The 15,723-nt window shown below is 32.7% G+C and overlaps 1 protein-coding gene and 2 long non-coding RNA genes across 4 annotated transcripts; 1 reads left to right on the top strand and 2 right to left on the bottom strand.

Moving 5' to 3' along the window:
* Positions 1–218: 218 nt before the first annotated feature.
* Positions 219–2,893, bottom strand: LOC120086892 (zinc finger protein-like protein). The gene is made up of 2 exons (XM_039043708.2): positions 1,387–2,893; positions 219–1,061 (listed from the first exon to the last, which is right to left on the bottom strand). Exons 1-2 carry the CDS (start codon positions 2,081–2,083, stop codon positions 436–438), a joined length of 1,323 nt encoding a protein of 440 aa, XP_038899636.1. The 5' UTR covers positions 2,084–2,893; the 3' UTR covers positions 219–435.
* A 1,830-nt stretch (positions 2,894–4,723) lies between these two features.
* Positions 4,724–8,032, top strand: LOC150033963 (uncharacterized). Of its 2 annotated transcripts, XR_016531765.1 has the most exons (3): positions 4,724–4,863; positions 6,180–6,457; positions 7,589–8,032. It is a non-coding gene; the product is annotated as an uncharacterized LOC150033963 (long non-coding RNA). The 2 variants fall into 2 exon arrangements; XR_016531764.1 differs by lacking the exon at positions 7,589–8,032 and having other exon boundaries at positions 6,180–6,725.
* Positions 6,668–8,849, bottom strand: LOC120086893 (uncharacterized). Its single transcript, XR_005484361.2, has 3 exons — positions 8,285–8,849; positions 7,981–8,114; positions 6,668–7,517 (listed from the first exon to the last, which is right to left on the bottom strand). It is a non-coding gene; the product is annotated as an uncharacterized LOC120086893 (long non-coding RNA).
* Positions 8,850–15,723: the final 6,874 nt, after the last annotated feature.

The raw sequence follows: 15,723 nt of genomic DNA, 5'->3' as shown, positions 1-15,723 counted from the left end.
GTGGTTTTTAAGAAGATAGATTGGAGATAGATGCGGTTCTTAAAGTCACTCCCATGTGGTGTTGAGGTTTAATACTATGAAATTTGACAATCAACTGGAAATCAAAAGATAGGTTAAATTTTGATGAAACTTTTACCTCATTGACTTATTTGCTATATTTCTGAACGTATGAGAATTAAATCATTTTGTTAGTAGGATTATGAAGGCCAAGATATTATGAGAGTCGAAATACAATAGGCTAAAAATATATTTTAACCTTAATCAATATATACACTAATTAGGAATCCTTACATATCGATTCGAAGAAGAATTCAAATCGAATTAAACAACATCATTACAAACTCAACAACAAATGATAAACCACAAATTTTGTGTTAACTTCCTTAGAAGAATGGTTATACAAAGAGAAAAACAAGTTTTCTTTTTCTATGCATTTCATGGTTTGCAAATTACAACAAAACAAGGAAGCAAAGCTCTAGGATTGAGCAAATAAAGCTCTTCAATGTTGGAATGTAATCCCACTTTTCCAGCTAAAGAATCAAACCCTGTTTGGCCAACCATATCTTGTATATTCTCCAAAGGCCTATGAACCCTCCCTGCAATCACTCTGCAGATTATCAATGCTTTCTTTACCGAGCTTTCTTCTGTTGTTTCAATGGTTTCAAAAGCTTTTCCACTCGTCGAAGTCGTGAAAACTCCTACTTCTTTCATATCCTTCTTTGCTGAGAAACCATTCCTTATAATTCTGCAGACACTGCATTTCTGTGATATGCAGAGGCTGGAGGAGCCATTTAGTCCAAGAGAGCAGGCTAAAGTAGTCCCGTAAAACCTCAGCAGCTCATTCCCATCGGCAAGGCATCGAGGGTGTTTCTTCGGAAGCTTGCTTGCCTTGATCTTCACCGTTTCCCTGTATTCTTCAAATCCAGCTAATGTTTTTTGCATATTGTGAACTTTGAAGACTCGTTCGATTCGGTTGCCATTGTTCTCTGATTTCAACAAGTTCGTTCGACATATTATTTCGACAATTTTTCTCGATGAGTCGCCTTCCACAAGCTCAGTAACTATGAAAAGAGAGCATAGTCAGCTGCTGACAGAAAGAAACAAGCAACTCCATGAAGGTGTCAACTCCAACAAAGAGTAGCCATTTTGATGAACCCAATAGAAACAATAAACATTGTAATAGATAACAAACCAAGTGAAGAAGATAAACACAAGAAAAGTAGCTAAGAAAGTCAGTCAGATTCAGCAAGTAAATGTCTAAGATCTACCGTTCCGAGTTTTATAAACATCGATCAAATATCAAACCATGTGTTAGGAACATGAAGAGAAAACCAAAACCATAAACTTAGCTTATATTTGAAATATCAGTCAGGATGTCTATCTAACCAGCATGCTTAGAGAGATGGTGAGACTCAGCAGCTTCCAATTTGCAGAACTGCTCTCCACATTTATGGCAAGTAACCGTCGAAAACATATTACCGTTAAGTTCAGTTAGTGGGGAGAACCTTTTGCTTGTATGAACTTCCCCACCCACCTTAGATTTAGCAGTACTCCCAGCTGCAGACCCATCTCTATATGATAAAAGAGAAGGAAGCTTTCTTGCAGCAGATATGGAGGTAGTATTAAAAGGAGAACTGGAGTTGTTAACAAAGTTCTCCCCCGGACCAGGAGTTCCAGGTCTTAATGTACCGAAAAATGGCGAAATCCCACCCCCGCCCCCGCCAAAGCCAGCATTTCCCACACCCTCTTGGTGGAAGCTTTCAAAACCAGTGATCTTGAGCTCACACTTTGAGTTGCTTAGTATGACTTCATGAGCAATTGGGTTGAGAAACTCGCTGCTACCGATCGACCTCGGGCTGCAAATTGGTGGTTTTTCCATGTGCCTCTTGCTTCCATGGATGACATCTTTGAGATTTGCTATGGACCTTGAACAACCAGACCTACCAGAAGAACAACCCGACTTTCTTGATACTTTCTTAGTTGTGATTGTGTTGAGTTGTTTCCTGTTCTTTGGATCATAGACTTCTGATGGCTCTGGTTTGCAAGGGAAGGACTTTTTCAGAGAAAACCAAACTGTTGGCATACTTTTTTTTTTCTCTCCTCTCCCTCCTAACTTCAAACCTTTAAAATTAAAGGAGCATCCTTCCCATCATTCTCCTTCGAAAGCTCATCGGTTGTTTTTTAATGCTCCTCCACGTCTCAAAGTCCAACTGCTAAGCTTTGCAGGCAGCAGTTCATATCGAAACATCGAGAAGCCGACCAAGAAGCCGACAGAGATGGAGGAAACTTAGCAACTGTGGATGGTAGAGAACAAAGAGAGGTAAAGAGGAAAACAATTATATATATAGAACGCTTGAGGCTCAGCAGTGGGAAACAAAGAGAGAGAGAAGAAGAAGAAAAATCCTGAGTATTTGACTACCATTTCAACCATTAACCTTTAGCCATTCTTCATTTTCAACTCAAGAAGGCCTGAGATCTATGAAGGTTTTGTCCATAATATTGGTTTTACAGTTTTTTCAAGGTTTAGATTAATTTGAAAAAAGGGAGGAATTTTCTTGTCTAATTGGTAAAAACTTTTGATTGTTGAAAGTTTCTGTTGAGCTTTATGTTTGTTGGGAGAAGAGATGAATTCGCTTGGGTTCATGCTTGGATTAGACTTGAGTGTTAGAATGACCCCTACAGTTTGTTGTTTATATCTTTTTCAAAATATTCATAGATTTCTAATTTTCAAATAATTGATTAGAAATATAACCCCTTGAGCGTAGATTTCTAGTACACTTTAGAGACGCTTTCAATTAATCTCATAAAACAACATCTAAGCTATTTTAGTCTCTTTGCTAAAATCTATGGACTTTTTTCACACATCACGAGGTACCAATGGTGGTTGAACTATTGTGTTTTATAAAGATTGTTGTAGAAAACTCATTAATTATTTTGGTGATTCTATCAAAGTTATTTCAATAAAATAGAAAGAGTTTGAAGGCTAGAGATTGATTAGAGATTATTACTTCTATAATGATTTTTCTTTCATGTTATAGAACGCATTCAATATATCTATTCTCATCAATATTATTTGAATTTGGAAATGGGTGTGGGTATCATCTTATTTAATGTTAATACCAAAACTTTCATATATTTTGTTAAATAGACTAAATATACATTAATTTTATTTTACCAAGGAAACTACTCATTTGGGTCCTATTACCATTTTGTTTATTTTGTCTTTATATTTAATTAATGTTTATTACCAAAATTTTGATATATTTTCTTGATTACTTAGTCAATCTATTGGTACAAATGGTTCTAGCTCAACAATATTGTATAAAAACATACTGTTACTTAAAAGTTCTTTTATTTTTATTATCATTCCTTCGTGTGTTTTCATAGATTGCATCTTTCTTAAAGAATGGAACTCCTCCCCACAAAATCACTTCTTTTTTAGTTCAATAATATATGGAGGGAAATCTATACTTTCATTTGAGAGTATGAGTTAAGTTATCTCAAGTCGTCATCACAAAGTCACATATTATTTTACAAATGGTTATTTCAACATTCACAATAATAAACTATGATAATATGACAGACATTTTTGGAGCAGTTAAGAACAACATCCTCAATGAAACTGATTGTAGGTGTTGGAAAATAAATGAATCTTGGGTAGACACTTCCCAAATGCAATCACACCTAGATTTTCACAATTAGAATCCAGGGTTGCTTAGCTTAAGTTAACAAGGAGATTCTCAGATCAACAATAGAAAAAGTCGAAAAGTCGGTTTAGAAATTTCTCATTTCTTACTCAAAGCAGGGCATTCGCCCGTCTTCTGTATGAAATCGACATTGCTATGACAAGTGGAGGTCTCCAGAGCAAAAAATTGGCCAAAAAGGTTTCAAATTTTGAATTGGGAGTTCATCTACTCTAAAACCAACCTCATTCCAACATTTAAGACTCTCATTCAATTCCTACTGTCCAAGAATTCTTTCCTCTTTTTTCTCCCAAATTTTGTATTTGTGAGGTCCATGTGCAGCAATGGAGCTTTAAAAGCTGCACTGTCCTGATGTTGCAGTAAAAAAAGTAAATGATATGCTATCATTAAGGCTTTCCCAAATTAGTTTTATATAGCCTTCCTTCCTCAAGTGATATTTAAGAAGATGGATTTGGAGATAGATGCAGTTCTTAAAGTCACTTCCATGTGATTTGAGAATGAAAGTTCCATGAAACTTGAGCCTTGAAATCAAAAGTCTTTAGTTTATTGATATGTTAATTCATTTTGTTAGTAGAAATATGAAGGTTAAGTTATTATGAGAGCCAAAATACGTAGGCTATATACAAACGAGGAATCCTTACATACCGATTCAAATCGAATTAAATAAAATCATTACAAACTCAACCACAAATCTTTGTGGTAGCTTCCTTAGAAGAATGGTTATACAAAGAGAAAAAAAAAAACAAGTTTTATTTTTTTCTCAAAATTTCATGGTTTGCATATTACCACAAAACAAGGAACCAAAGCTGTCGGATTGAGCTTTGTGTTTGTTGGGAAAAGGGGTGAATTCAGTTGTGTTTATGGTTAGATTAGGGAAATTGCACAAAAATAACCCAAAAATAACCCAAAATCTAAAAATCTATCAAACTGGCCCCTTTTGACATATGAAATATCAAGTTTGCCCTCACTTTTAAAATGCTTCACTTCTCTCTTTTATAAGAAAGAAGATCGTTAGTCGTTCACTCACTTGTAACTCTTTCACCCTTTCGTTTCACCCATTTCCCCTTACTTTTCTCACTGTTAGCGATCCTCTCGAGCGTTCATCCGATCATTTTGATCATTCCTCCGATCATTTTCATCATCTGCATTTCTCGGAAAGGTATGTTTATCTCTTCTTTGAGCATTATATGTGGTACCAGTGTTTCAAGCTTCGAGTTTCTCTTCGTGCATGAAATTTATTTTTATATACATCATGAATTAGTTTTTGTTGTTGTTTGAAGAATCTGTTCAGGATTTAGCTTTTTCTTGTGCTTTGTGTTTGTGTATTTGTTTGTGATCACTTGGAATAGATTATTGATCATGAAGTATTAAGGGTTTGTGATCACTGAGTATAAGAGTTACAATTACTGAGGGGGTTGCAATTGTTGGGTCTAGGGTTGCATTTGCTGAGAATAGGATTTGTGATCACTGAGTCTAGGGCTTGTGATTGTCGAATATGTGGTTGTGATTGCTTATAATGTTGGCAATTGTTAATCAGATACTCGACGATCGTTAACCCTATACTCAACGATTGCGTCGTTTTTTTTATTGATTGCTTTAACTTGTCTATTTGCTAGATTACTAAGATGGCCAACATCCCTACTAATAAATACTTTCCCTCTACCATATCCTGCTTGGCCCAAATTGGCATAACCAATGAGCTCATAAAGAATAAACTGATGGAGTAACAAATGGCCTTGTTTAGAAAAACATGCTTTGGTCCGCTTCTAGATGTGGACCTCGTATTTAATGGTCAGCCAGTCCATCTTGTTCACAGAACTTAAAAATGAGAGCAAAGATGATATCGACTTCAATATCTTGGGGAAAAATATAAAATACCCAAGAAGATTTTAATTTGATCATTAGTCTGTGACCGACTAAAGAAAGAATAACGAGGGATACTAATGGGGAGAGGCTACGACGCCTTTTGTTTGGATCCAAGAAGCAGAAGGAAAAAGAGAAAACCTGCAAAGAGGTGGGGTTTCATTTGAGAGAACTTCTAGTTTGGGAACGATGAAGAAGTCGTGAAGGTGGCATTGGCATTTTACATCGAAATGGATTGATGGAAAAAGATAAGAAAACCTAATTCAATGTAGATGTCTTTGGAATTGTCGACTACACCAAAGTCTTTAATTGCATGAAAATAGAATTGGCTTTTAAACAGTAGAAAGAGTTGAGCTCGATAGAAGAAGCCTAGACTATAGACCTTCTAGGCCTAAGTTGATAGGTTGAACTAGTTGAAAGGAAATATTTTGAATCCATAACAATATTGAATGATATCAATACTCCAGGATATTCTAGTCAATTGAACCTCTGATTCAAACGTTTATTTGCTTTCTTAAATTTTATACTCTCAAAATCATCCAGTTTCGATTCCCTAAATAAATTTGATAAATTTCTTGATAGCTAGTTAAATCGAATAACTAATTCCCTGAGGACAATACCCAATTTATTGGGATTTTATTACTTCGATGCGTACACTTGCGCGTGTCAGCACATAAGGGTTTCAAGAAGAGACAGCTGAAACGCATTGAGGAGCAATTAAAGTCACAAGATATAAGAAGATGAGGCCCTATAAAGTTAAGAAGGAAGACTTGTTAGAAGTTTGCACCGAATTGGCAAATTCGACGTGCATCGTTCATCATATGCATGAACAATTTGATGCTGAGTTGAAGGAAATTAAGTTATAGTTATATGTCCAACATATGTGCACGGTATGTAACTATTTTAAATTAAACTATCTCTATTATCTGTTATTTTGTCTGTGATTCCTAACCCTATGATTATGATCGCTAATCTATTTGGTTTGCGATCGCCAATCTATAAGGCGGTCGTTGACCTTTGTGGCTGGTAATCGCTTATAGTAGGGTTTGTGATCGCTTACCTTAGCAGTTAGTGATTGGTGACATTAGAATTTATGATCATTCATCTATGTAATTTGTGATCGCATACTCTTGAATGGTCTTATATTTCTCATTTTTATATGAATGTGTATGTATGTGTTTTAACGCAATGACTAAAATTATCATGTATTCTTTTCTGGGTAAGATGAATGGTTCCGTCTTTTTCATTTATTTCTCATTTTAGGCTTGCTTTAAACCAATGAAAAAAATGTAAATCTTCATTGCAATACCTCAATAAATGGTAGGTAGAAAACGAGTTGAGAGCAAAGCTTGTACATAAACTAAAAGTGATTGAGCTGAGAGTGGTTGATGCTTACTTGTCACCATGCTTGATATCAACAACATTTAGTGTTGATGGTACAAGTGTTAAAGAACTTATGAAACAAATACTCTGTAAACAGAAAAACAGTTAACTCACCAGTATTCTGTTGAAGCAAAATCCCTCAACACTAATGTTGATCTTTCTCTAACCCTCAGGTCATGAATTGTTTATAAATAAAAGAAGCAAGTTAGAAAATATGTTGAGAAACTTCACTTTGTAAAGGCCGAGAGAGAGAAGAAATTTGCAAGTTCTTACCTCTACATTTTGTAAACCCATGATGAATGAAATCCTTTTTGCTGCTTCTTAAGAGTGGATGTTGGTGAAAATCACCGAACCACTATAATCCTTTTGTGTTCTTCTTCCCTAGATTTTCATGCTTGTGTTCTTGCTTGATTTTTCCTACTGCTGCATTTTCGAGTAAGGAAGAGTTCTTGTTTCCTGTCCATTCTTCTCTCATTTACTTTCGTTTGTGTGTTGGTATTTTGTATGTTCTGCAAAGAGTTTTTGGTAAAGTTGTTTTTTATGGAACCTTGGATTGGCATGTCTGTGCTGCAAAACGTACAAGGAAAGTAAAGATTAGTGGGATTTGACAATAGATAAAACACTTTTTCTATTAACAGCTGGTATCATAGCAAGCGACGATCCAATAAAGAATCAAGAAAGGTTCAAGAAGTCAGTTGTTGAACATGGCAATAATAAGATATGAAGTTGGAGAAGTTTGGTGGCAATGGAGACTTTGGTCTGTGTCCAAAAAATCAAAGCAATTCTCTTTCAGCAGAAGGTTTTCAAGGCTGTAATGATCTTAAAACACTACCAGCCACTATTACAGTAGAAGAAAAACAGAATATGGAAGAAGCAGCCTACACTGCATTAATTCTAAATATTTCTGACAGTATACTTAGACAAATTGAAGATGAAGATACAGCATACACAATATGGACAAAATTGCAAGCTTTATACATCAAGAAAAATGTTCCTAGCAAGATTTACATTAGAGAAAAGTTGTACTTACTGTATGAATAGTCCCAAGTCTCTTGATGAGAATCTCGATGAGTTCAAGGAACTCACCAAAGAGTTTGCTGCTACAGGGGGGAAATTGGGTTCAGAAAGTGAAGCTACTCTTCTAATAAACTCCTCACCTGAAGCCTACAAAGATGTAAAGATTTCCATGAAGTATGAAAGAGATTCGATTAATTCGGAATATGTTATTTCAACACTTAAATGCAAAGAATTAGTGTTGAAATCAGAAAGTAAAGGAAATGGAGGAGCTGAATCACTTTTCTGAAAAGGAAAGAATTATTTCAAGAGAAACAAACCATCTTTCAAGGGTCAAAGAAATTTCAAAGGAAAATTAGTGCTGAAATGTTATCTTTGTCACAAGAAGGGCCATTTTAAATGAAATTTTCCAGAAGATAGAAAAGACGAGGAATATGGAAGAAGCAGGGAAAATGGAGATGAAGATGTCTCTATTGGGGAAGATTTATTTGCTTTTTTTCCACCCCCAAAAATGCTAGCTATTGTTGAAAAGATTGGTTTGTGACTTACTAATCAAGTAAGGGATGGGCTGTTTCGATAGGAGGGAATCACAATTTCAAAATTGTGGAAATTGCCTCAATTGGTTTAAAGCTTGAAGAAAATAGAGACATCCTCTTGAAAAATGTGAGGCATGTCTCAAAGAAATCTAATATCCATTGGGATGTTGGCTGGCCAAGGGCGTTCCTTTCATGGAAAAAAATGGGTAGTTCACAATTTCAAAGGAGTCCAAGACAATTTTCACAGGAGAAAAAACCAATAGGCTATGTATCTTTTTTAGAAATTTTGGTCTCTCAAGCTCAACACTTATTTCAGAGTCGAGGAAAGTTGGAGAGATTGAACTATGACACCAACAGTTTTCACATAGAAGTGAAAATGGTTTGCATGAATTTTTGAACAAAGGTTTGATAAAGACTCAAATTTACACCATTTTTAGAAATATTTATTAAAAGTTTGAAGTAAAAAAACGATAATAGTTATTAAATAAGTCTTCTTCTTAAAAAATGAGAAATGAGAACATTATCAATGAAGGAACTCTTATACAAGAGTACCTACGAGCGGAAGCGGATCTTTCCAATTCATTGTGACAGAATTACCGCATATACATTCAAACATACTTTCATAATGCTAAAGGGATCAAGAAATCATACTGGATGAAGATTTCTCGAGTCTAAAACCGTCTGAAGCCCAAACGTCTACTTCGAACAGTCACCACTCGAACAGAAGGAAACGGAGAAGACAACACCACTTAGAGCCTTCAGTATTCTTGGAGTGAGAATCCAAAATGTGGGCTTTGTTCGGATTTGGTAGAGGGAAGGAGGAAGAGCGACCGTACACAACAATCAAGCAAGTGGGAGATGCGGTCGTTTATCGCATAGATAATATGTTTGATCATTTAGGTAAAGTGTACGATCGTGTAGTAAAAGTAAGAGATCGTCTAAACGATCGTGTAGGAAAAGGTAAATGATTGTCTATACGATCGTGTAGGAAAAAGGGAGAGCGATCGTCCAAAACGATCGCGTAGGAAAAACTAAGCGATCGTCTATACGATCGTTTAGTAAATACCGGGAGCTAAACGATCATTTAGGAAAAAGGTAAATGATTGTTTAGGTAATAGCGCACGACGGTGTAATCGGTATGCGATCGCTTAGCAATATCGTATATGTAAGCGATCGTGCAGTCTCTATCGTATGGGCACTGATTTTCTAAATGATGACACTATCTTTTTCACAATACCCGCACATACATATTTATAGTCCTCAACATACCATCTGCTATTTATAATGTACTCATCCGTTATTTTAAACGAATAGGCGCCTTCCCATTTCCTTTATAACCGTCCAATTAATGTGATCTTATCACATTCACAACTTATAAATTAATATCAAATATTAATTATAATATTTTTTCATCTACTATATATAAATCATATTTATATCCAATTTCCTCCAAATTAATGTATCTCATAATAAAGTTAATTATATCATATTTAATTAACTCGTTCAATTATATCATATATAATCGAACTTCCTCTTGTCAATTTGAACATTTCAAATTGACCCAAAAACTAACTCTCAACTTGTATCCAAGCTACCAAGGGGACCTTATGGACCTATGGCTCGAAGCTCCAACGGTACGTGAATAGCTGACTAAACTCTTTAGTCACGATATCCACCATCCATTAACTGCCAGACATTCCACTAAAGACCGACAGTTGAACTTTTCTTGTCATAGATATATTTCTATGTTCATTGGATATAACCAATCATCAGTACGATGACTCTTCATGGATGCTCGTAATTACAGCAGGTCAATTTACCATTTTTCCCCTGTAATTACATCTTTCTCATTGAGTACTACTGATCCCTCTAATGAACAATACAACATAGTCCTACTATGTGTGAACACCTCTCGAGCCATGAGAAAGTGCGTGGCGCCACATCGTTCAAGCCCTGGAATCAGCCATTAAGGGAGTTATCTATTTACTTGTCACTGCCTATTCCATTTTGTGTAGCTGAGTTCCCAGCTCCCAAATTAGACAAATCCCCAAAATGGTAGATTTGAGTCGGCGTTCTGGCCACTCGCACCCATACAAATCAAAGGACCGCCCTCAATGGCAGGAGTTCCCAACTCACTCAGGATTGAGGTCGTGTTACCTATGGTCATCCTAGTGAAGTGAAGTCTCAATTATGAACGGTGTTATATAATGAGACGTTAACACTTCGTGGTCAGGTCATATACAAACTCTTTGTATAGGACGCTCCCGCTCGCATGTCCTCTACATGAATGAGCAAGATCAAATCATCTGTGACAAGTCACAACACTTGTGACCATTCCACAAAGCGGGTCGCATCCGTAGTGTTGTCAAGATAAGATTTCCCTTCTATATGCATATACTACAGACCATTTTGGTTATCACTCAAGACATGATCCACTTGTATGTCACCACATACATGCTTGAGTCACATACAGATAACCAAGGATTTTATGTTTATTGATTTGTGGTAAAATCTAAATGTGCAAAGTCAAGTAGTGAAGTAAATATCATTTATATTATACATCACAAGTGTTCGTACAAAGTTGTTTACAAACTACTGGACATGAGACTTTAGGGTACAAACCCCGACAATCAAACCGGTCAATAGTTTTTTTTTTTCTTTTTATAGGACTTTAGGAGTATGAAGTCTATCATTAGCATGCTATCAATGATACTGTGATATCATGTTATCAATGGAAACTTTTATGCATAATCAAACAATCTCGAGGAGTCATTTCATCTCAAATACTACATTACATTAATACATAAATACTATTAGTGATATACTTTACATTGATAATAATAGAAAGATATCACTGACAGTAGCTATCAATGATATACTTTATGACTATCAATGTAGAAGGATGTCATTTCATACTTATATGCATCAATAATGACATATCGACAAATTAATCAAACAACCTCAATTATTTACAAACAAGTATAACATGATATCAAATTCAAACAACAAAAAGCATCAAAATATTACCATTGATAGAAACATATCAACAATAGCCACTATTTGGCCATCGTTGATTGAAACATATTAGTGATAGCAACTGATAGCCCATTTCTTAAATTGAAAGCTATAACTAATAGCATCATCACTAATAACAGTTATCAATGATAGCAACCTAAGCACATTTCTCGAATTGAAAGTTATCACTGATAGCAGTTATCAGTGCTATCACTAATAACAGCTATCCGTGATATTCACCGATAGCAACATCACATATAGTAACTATTAGTCATAGCAATTGATAACACATTTCTTAAATTGAAAGTTATCACTGATTGCAACTATCAGTTATAACAACTAAGAACATACTTCTCAAATTGAAAGCTATCACTGATAACAACTGATAGTACACTTCTCAAATCGAAAAGTTACCACTGATAGCAGCTATCGATGATAGTCATTGATAGCATACTTCTCAAATTGAAAGCTATCAACTATCAGTGATAACTTTTAATTTGAGAAAATTGGGAAGTATCGCGCAAGATGGTGGTTGAACGTGAGTTTTTTTTATCTTTTACCATTTTTTATTCTATATAAACAATTATTTTATCGTTGTACTACATATTCAATTATCTTGGGCTTGAATTCCATTTATTGAACTAGTCTTTTTTTTTTTCCTTTTGTATATAGAAGGTCTTAAAATAAGGTTCATATTACATTAATGCCTTAACATTTTTATGTAAAAATCCCTGTCTTTTATTTGTTTTTCTTTTTCACAATTTTAAATAACATAAATGTCACTTTTTTAAGGTAATTGAATATTCTAATATTTCATTCAAAAAGTATATATTATATTCTAATTTATTTCATTTAAAAGAAGTTTGAATTTAGTAAAATATTAATTATGGTTAAATTTTGTATCAATCACAAATTATCACATCATTTTTTAGAGATCCAGATAATGTCGCATGTGTTTGTCATGATTTGACTAAAGTAATTTTGTCCGAGATTTGGACCCAAATTTAATTGAGCTAAAAATAGGTTCATTTGGCTCAAATTAGGGGTGATAAACAAAATAATAAATAAATAAAAACTAAAAAAAAATCGATGAACCCAATCTAACTCATACGATTTGGTTTGGATTATCGACTAATTTTGATTGGATTTTGATTGAAATAAAAGAAAATTTTAGGAAAATTATACTGCATAGCAAGATTTTAAGTTCCGTTTTAAAATTCCGCAAATATCAAAAAGCCTCTAAATTTAACAAATTGGAAAAATCTCACGTGATCAGCCTTCTTCAAAATCCCAAAATACCTTTGATACAGTGCAATCTCCCCTAACTAAAATTGATTTTTATAGATTTGAATAACTAACTAAATCTATCCAAGGGGAATTTAATGGTATAGCAAAGTCTGAGGTTTGTTTTCGAAGAATATCAAAAACTGAAATTTTTCATATTTATGGCAAATACCATCTCCAGCACATGCTCTCCTCTTTCAATATTCCCAAAACATCCTTTACAGTATGTTCAGGTACATTGTAATTATATATTTCCTTGTCAAATTTAAATCAGGGGAAATATTTCAAATGATTTGTTGAAAATATTTACAAGATTTAGTAAAATTTTATAATAAACGTTGATAGACAATGATAGCCTTCTATCAATGTAGGCTATCATTCATAGAAGTTTCATTGATAGTTATAAAATATTTCTATATTTTATAATAAATATTTTGGTTCATTATTCTATATTTAAAAACAACCCTTTAAATTATAAAACTGATTTTCCTATATTTTCTAAGCACACATATCTTCTGGTTAGGTCCAACTGCAAGGTATTTGTATAGATCATGCTAAAATTGGTTGCTCGATTTTTTGTCGAATAGAGTATAGTTGTGGGGCTTAGAATTAGGGGACTAACAATTATTTGTGTTTTAATTAGTTGGTTATATTGGAATTGGTTGTTTGATTTTTTTTTTTTTAATTACATTTTTTGTTTGTCACTTACTCATTTTGAATACCAAGGTATTTATTTGAGATTTGTTTGTAATATGTTGATGCTAAAGGTTTTAAGAAAATTTCAAGTTTTATTTTTTAAAATTTTTAGATTTTTAATGTTTAATAATTATTTTGAAATTTAGATTTTTTGAATTGGATGGTTTAAAAATATTTAGTTTTAATCTACTCTAATACCAACTAAATTTTTTTTATTTGATATTTTCGTATTAATGGATTTTTTTATTATTATTTTTTGTGTCTGATGAGTAGTTTTGTCTTTCGATAATTACTAATTAATAAATCTGAAAAATCAGTTCGGAGAAATTTTTAGGGAAAAAATGGATACTTTAGTTCATCTTGGATTTGCAATGAAACGGTGTCCAAATAAAAATGTAGATTTAGATATAGAATTTGGGGAGAAAATGTAGAAGGTTAAAAAAATCTTTAGATAATTACGATTTAAGAATATAAAAGAAAAAAGGCTAATAAATTTAGATAAAATTTAAAAATAAGGATAGCAATTCAAATATGTATATAAAACGAAAATTTTAAAAGATTTTTAATAAGAAATTAAGACTTCGTAACAAATTTAAGAGAGATTTAGGGAGATGGATGTTTAAATAGACTATTTATATAAGAAGAAGAGGGGAATCAATATGTAGGGGCAAAGTTGGAAATATGTTAAAATGAAAGTGGGATGTTCACCCTTTTTCTTTTGGGTTTTTTTTTTTCAATATGAGGTTTCTAATTTGGCTATTATCTACAATTTCTCTAGAATCAAATAAACTAAACTGAGCCCAATATTCAATTACTTGGCCTGAAACCAAATCCAAACCCATGAAATATAGAAACTTAGTAGTTATTAACTACAGCTTTCTCGAAGGTCTAAATAAAATCTTATATTTCATAAATATCTTAAAATTTGATTTTTTTTTTCAAAAATGATTTTCAGAGTTAATTTTGGATAATTATACTCTTTTTCATTTATTTATATCTGATTTTTATATATCTTTTCTTATTTTTGAAGTTACCTTAATGATAGAGAGAGAAAATACAATCATTATAACGAGAGAGAAGACGTTTTTTAATATTTTTTTTATTTATCAATTAGAGAGAGAAAATATATTTATTATAATTTTTTTTTCCATTTTTCAATTTGGAAAAAATGCATTTAATGAAGGGAGAGAATAATATATATTAGTGAAAATAGGGAGACCAATCTAGGTTTTTTTCTTTTATTTATTTATTTATTTATTTATTATTATTATTATTTTGTAAAAAATGAAATGTTCCATACATTACGTCTATTTTTAAGTCTTTTTATGTAGAGATCCCTATTATTTATTTAAAATGTTCATAAATTTAAGACTAAACTAGATTAAACATTTCAAAGGTCTCTCAATAATCAATAGATTTTCTAAGCTCCTAAAGATTGAACATGCACTATATTTTTCGAATCGAGCAATTAGGGATGTTTGTTGGTTGGCTTGGCTTCGTTTAAAGTATTTTTTAAACTCAATCAAATTATTTAGATTGTAAGTTTATTCTCTTATTAAATAATGAACTCAACAATAAAATATTTGGTTTGGATTGGGTTAAAACACTTTGTAGACTCAACCCAATTGTTTGGATTGTAAGTTTCTTCAATCCAATTACTCCTATTAAATAATGAGCTCAATCATGAAATATTTGGATTGGGTTAATTCGGGTTACTCAAATTATTTATTTAAAGAGCTTTCTATACTAATAACCTAATTAAATATGTCAAATTATAAGAATGACTTAAATCCACTCTTTTTTATGATTAGCCAAATATGTTATAACATTACATGAAAATCAAACCCAAAAGTCCATAATATCTCCATCAATTTCCTTTTATTAAAAAAATCGAAATGACACAAATATAGGGAAAAAAATATGGAAATCACGTGCAAGTTATTTTTTCCAAAATTTTCAAAACCCATAAAAAATGAAATTCTCATTTCCATTCAATTTAGGAGATTTTATTTCTTCCCTAATTTATCTTGCAAATTTTTCTTTTTACAATTTTTGAATTTTGACTTAAAATTCAGAATCTCTAAATTCGATGAATTGCATTTAATACATAATTATAGTATCAGATCTTGGTTTTCATCTATGTTTCATTTTTCATATAGTTTATTTTAAATATACAAAATATTTATTTTAAATATATTTTGAACAATTACATATTTATAGTTGTTATA

Source organism: Benincasa hispida, chromosome 9 (genome assembly GCF_027475165.1).
Source record: "Benincasa hispida cultivar pf3 chromosome 9, pf3_genome.v1.1, whole genome shotgun sequence".
NCBI classification, from domain to species: domain Eukaryota; kingdom Viridiplantae; phylum Streptophyta; class Magnoliopsida; order Cucurbitales; family Cucurbitaceae; genus Benincasa; species Benincasa hispida.
Note: the sequence above shows the minus strand (reverse complement) of the source record. Positions and strands in the feature narration are given on the sequence as shown.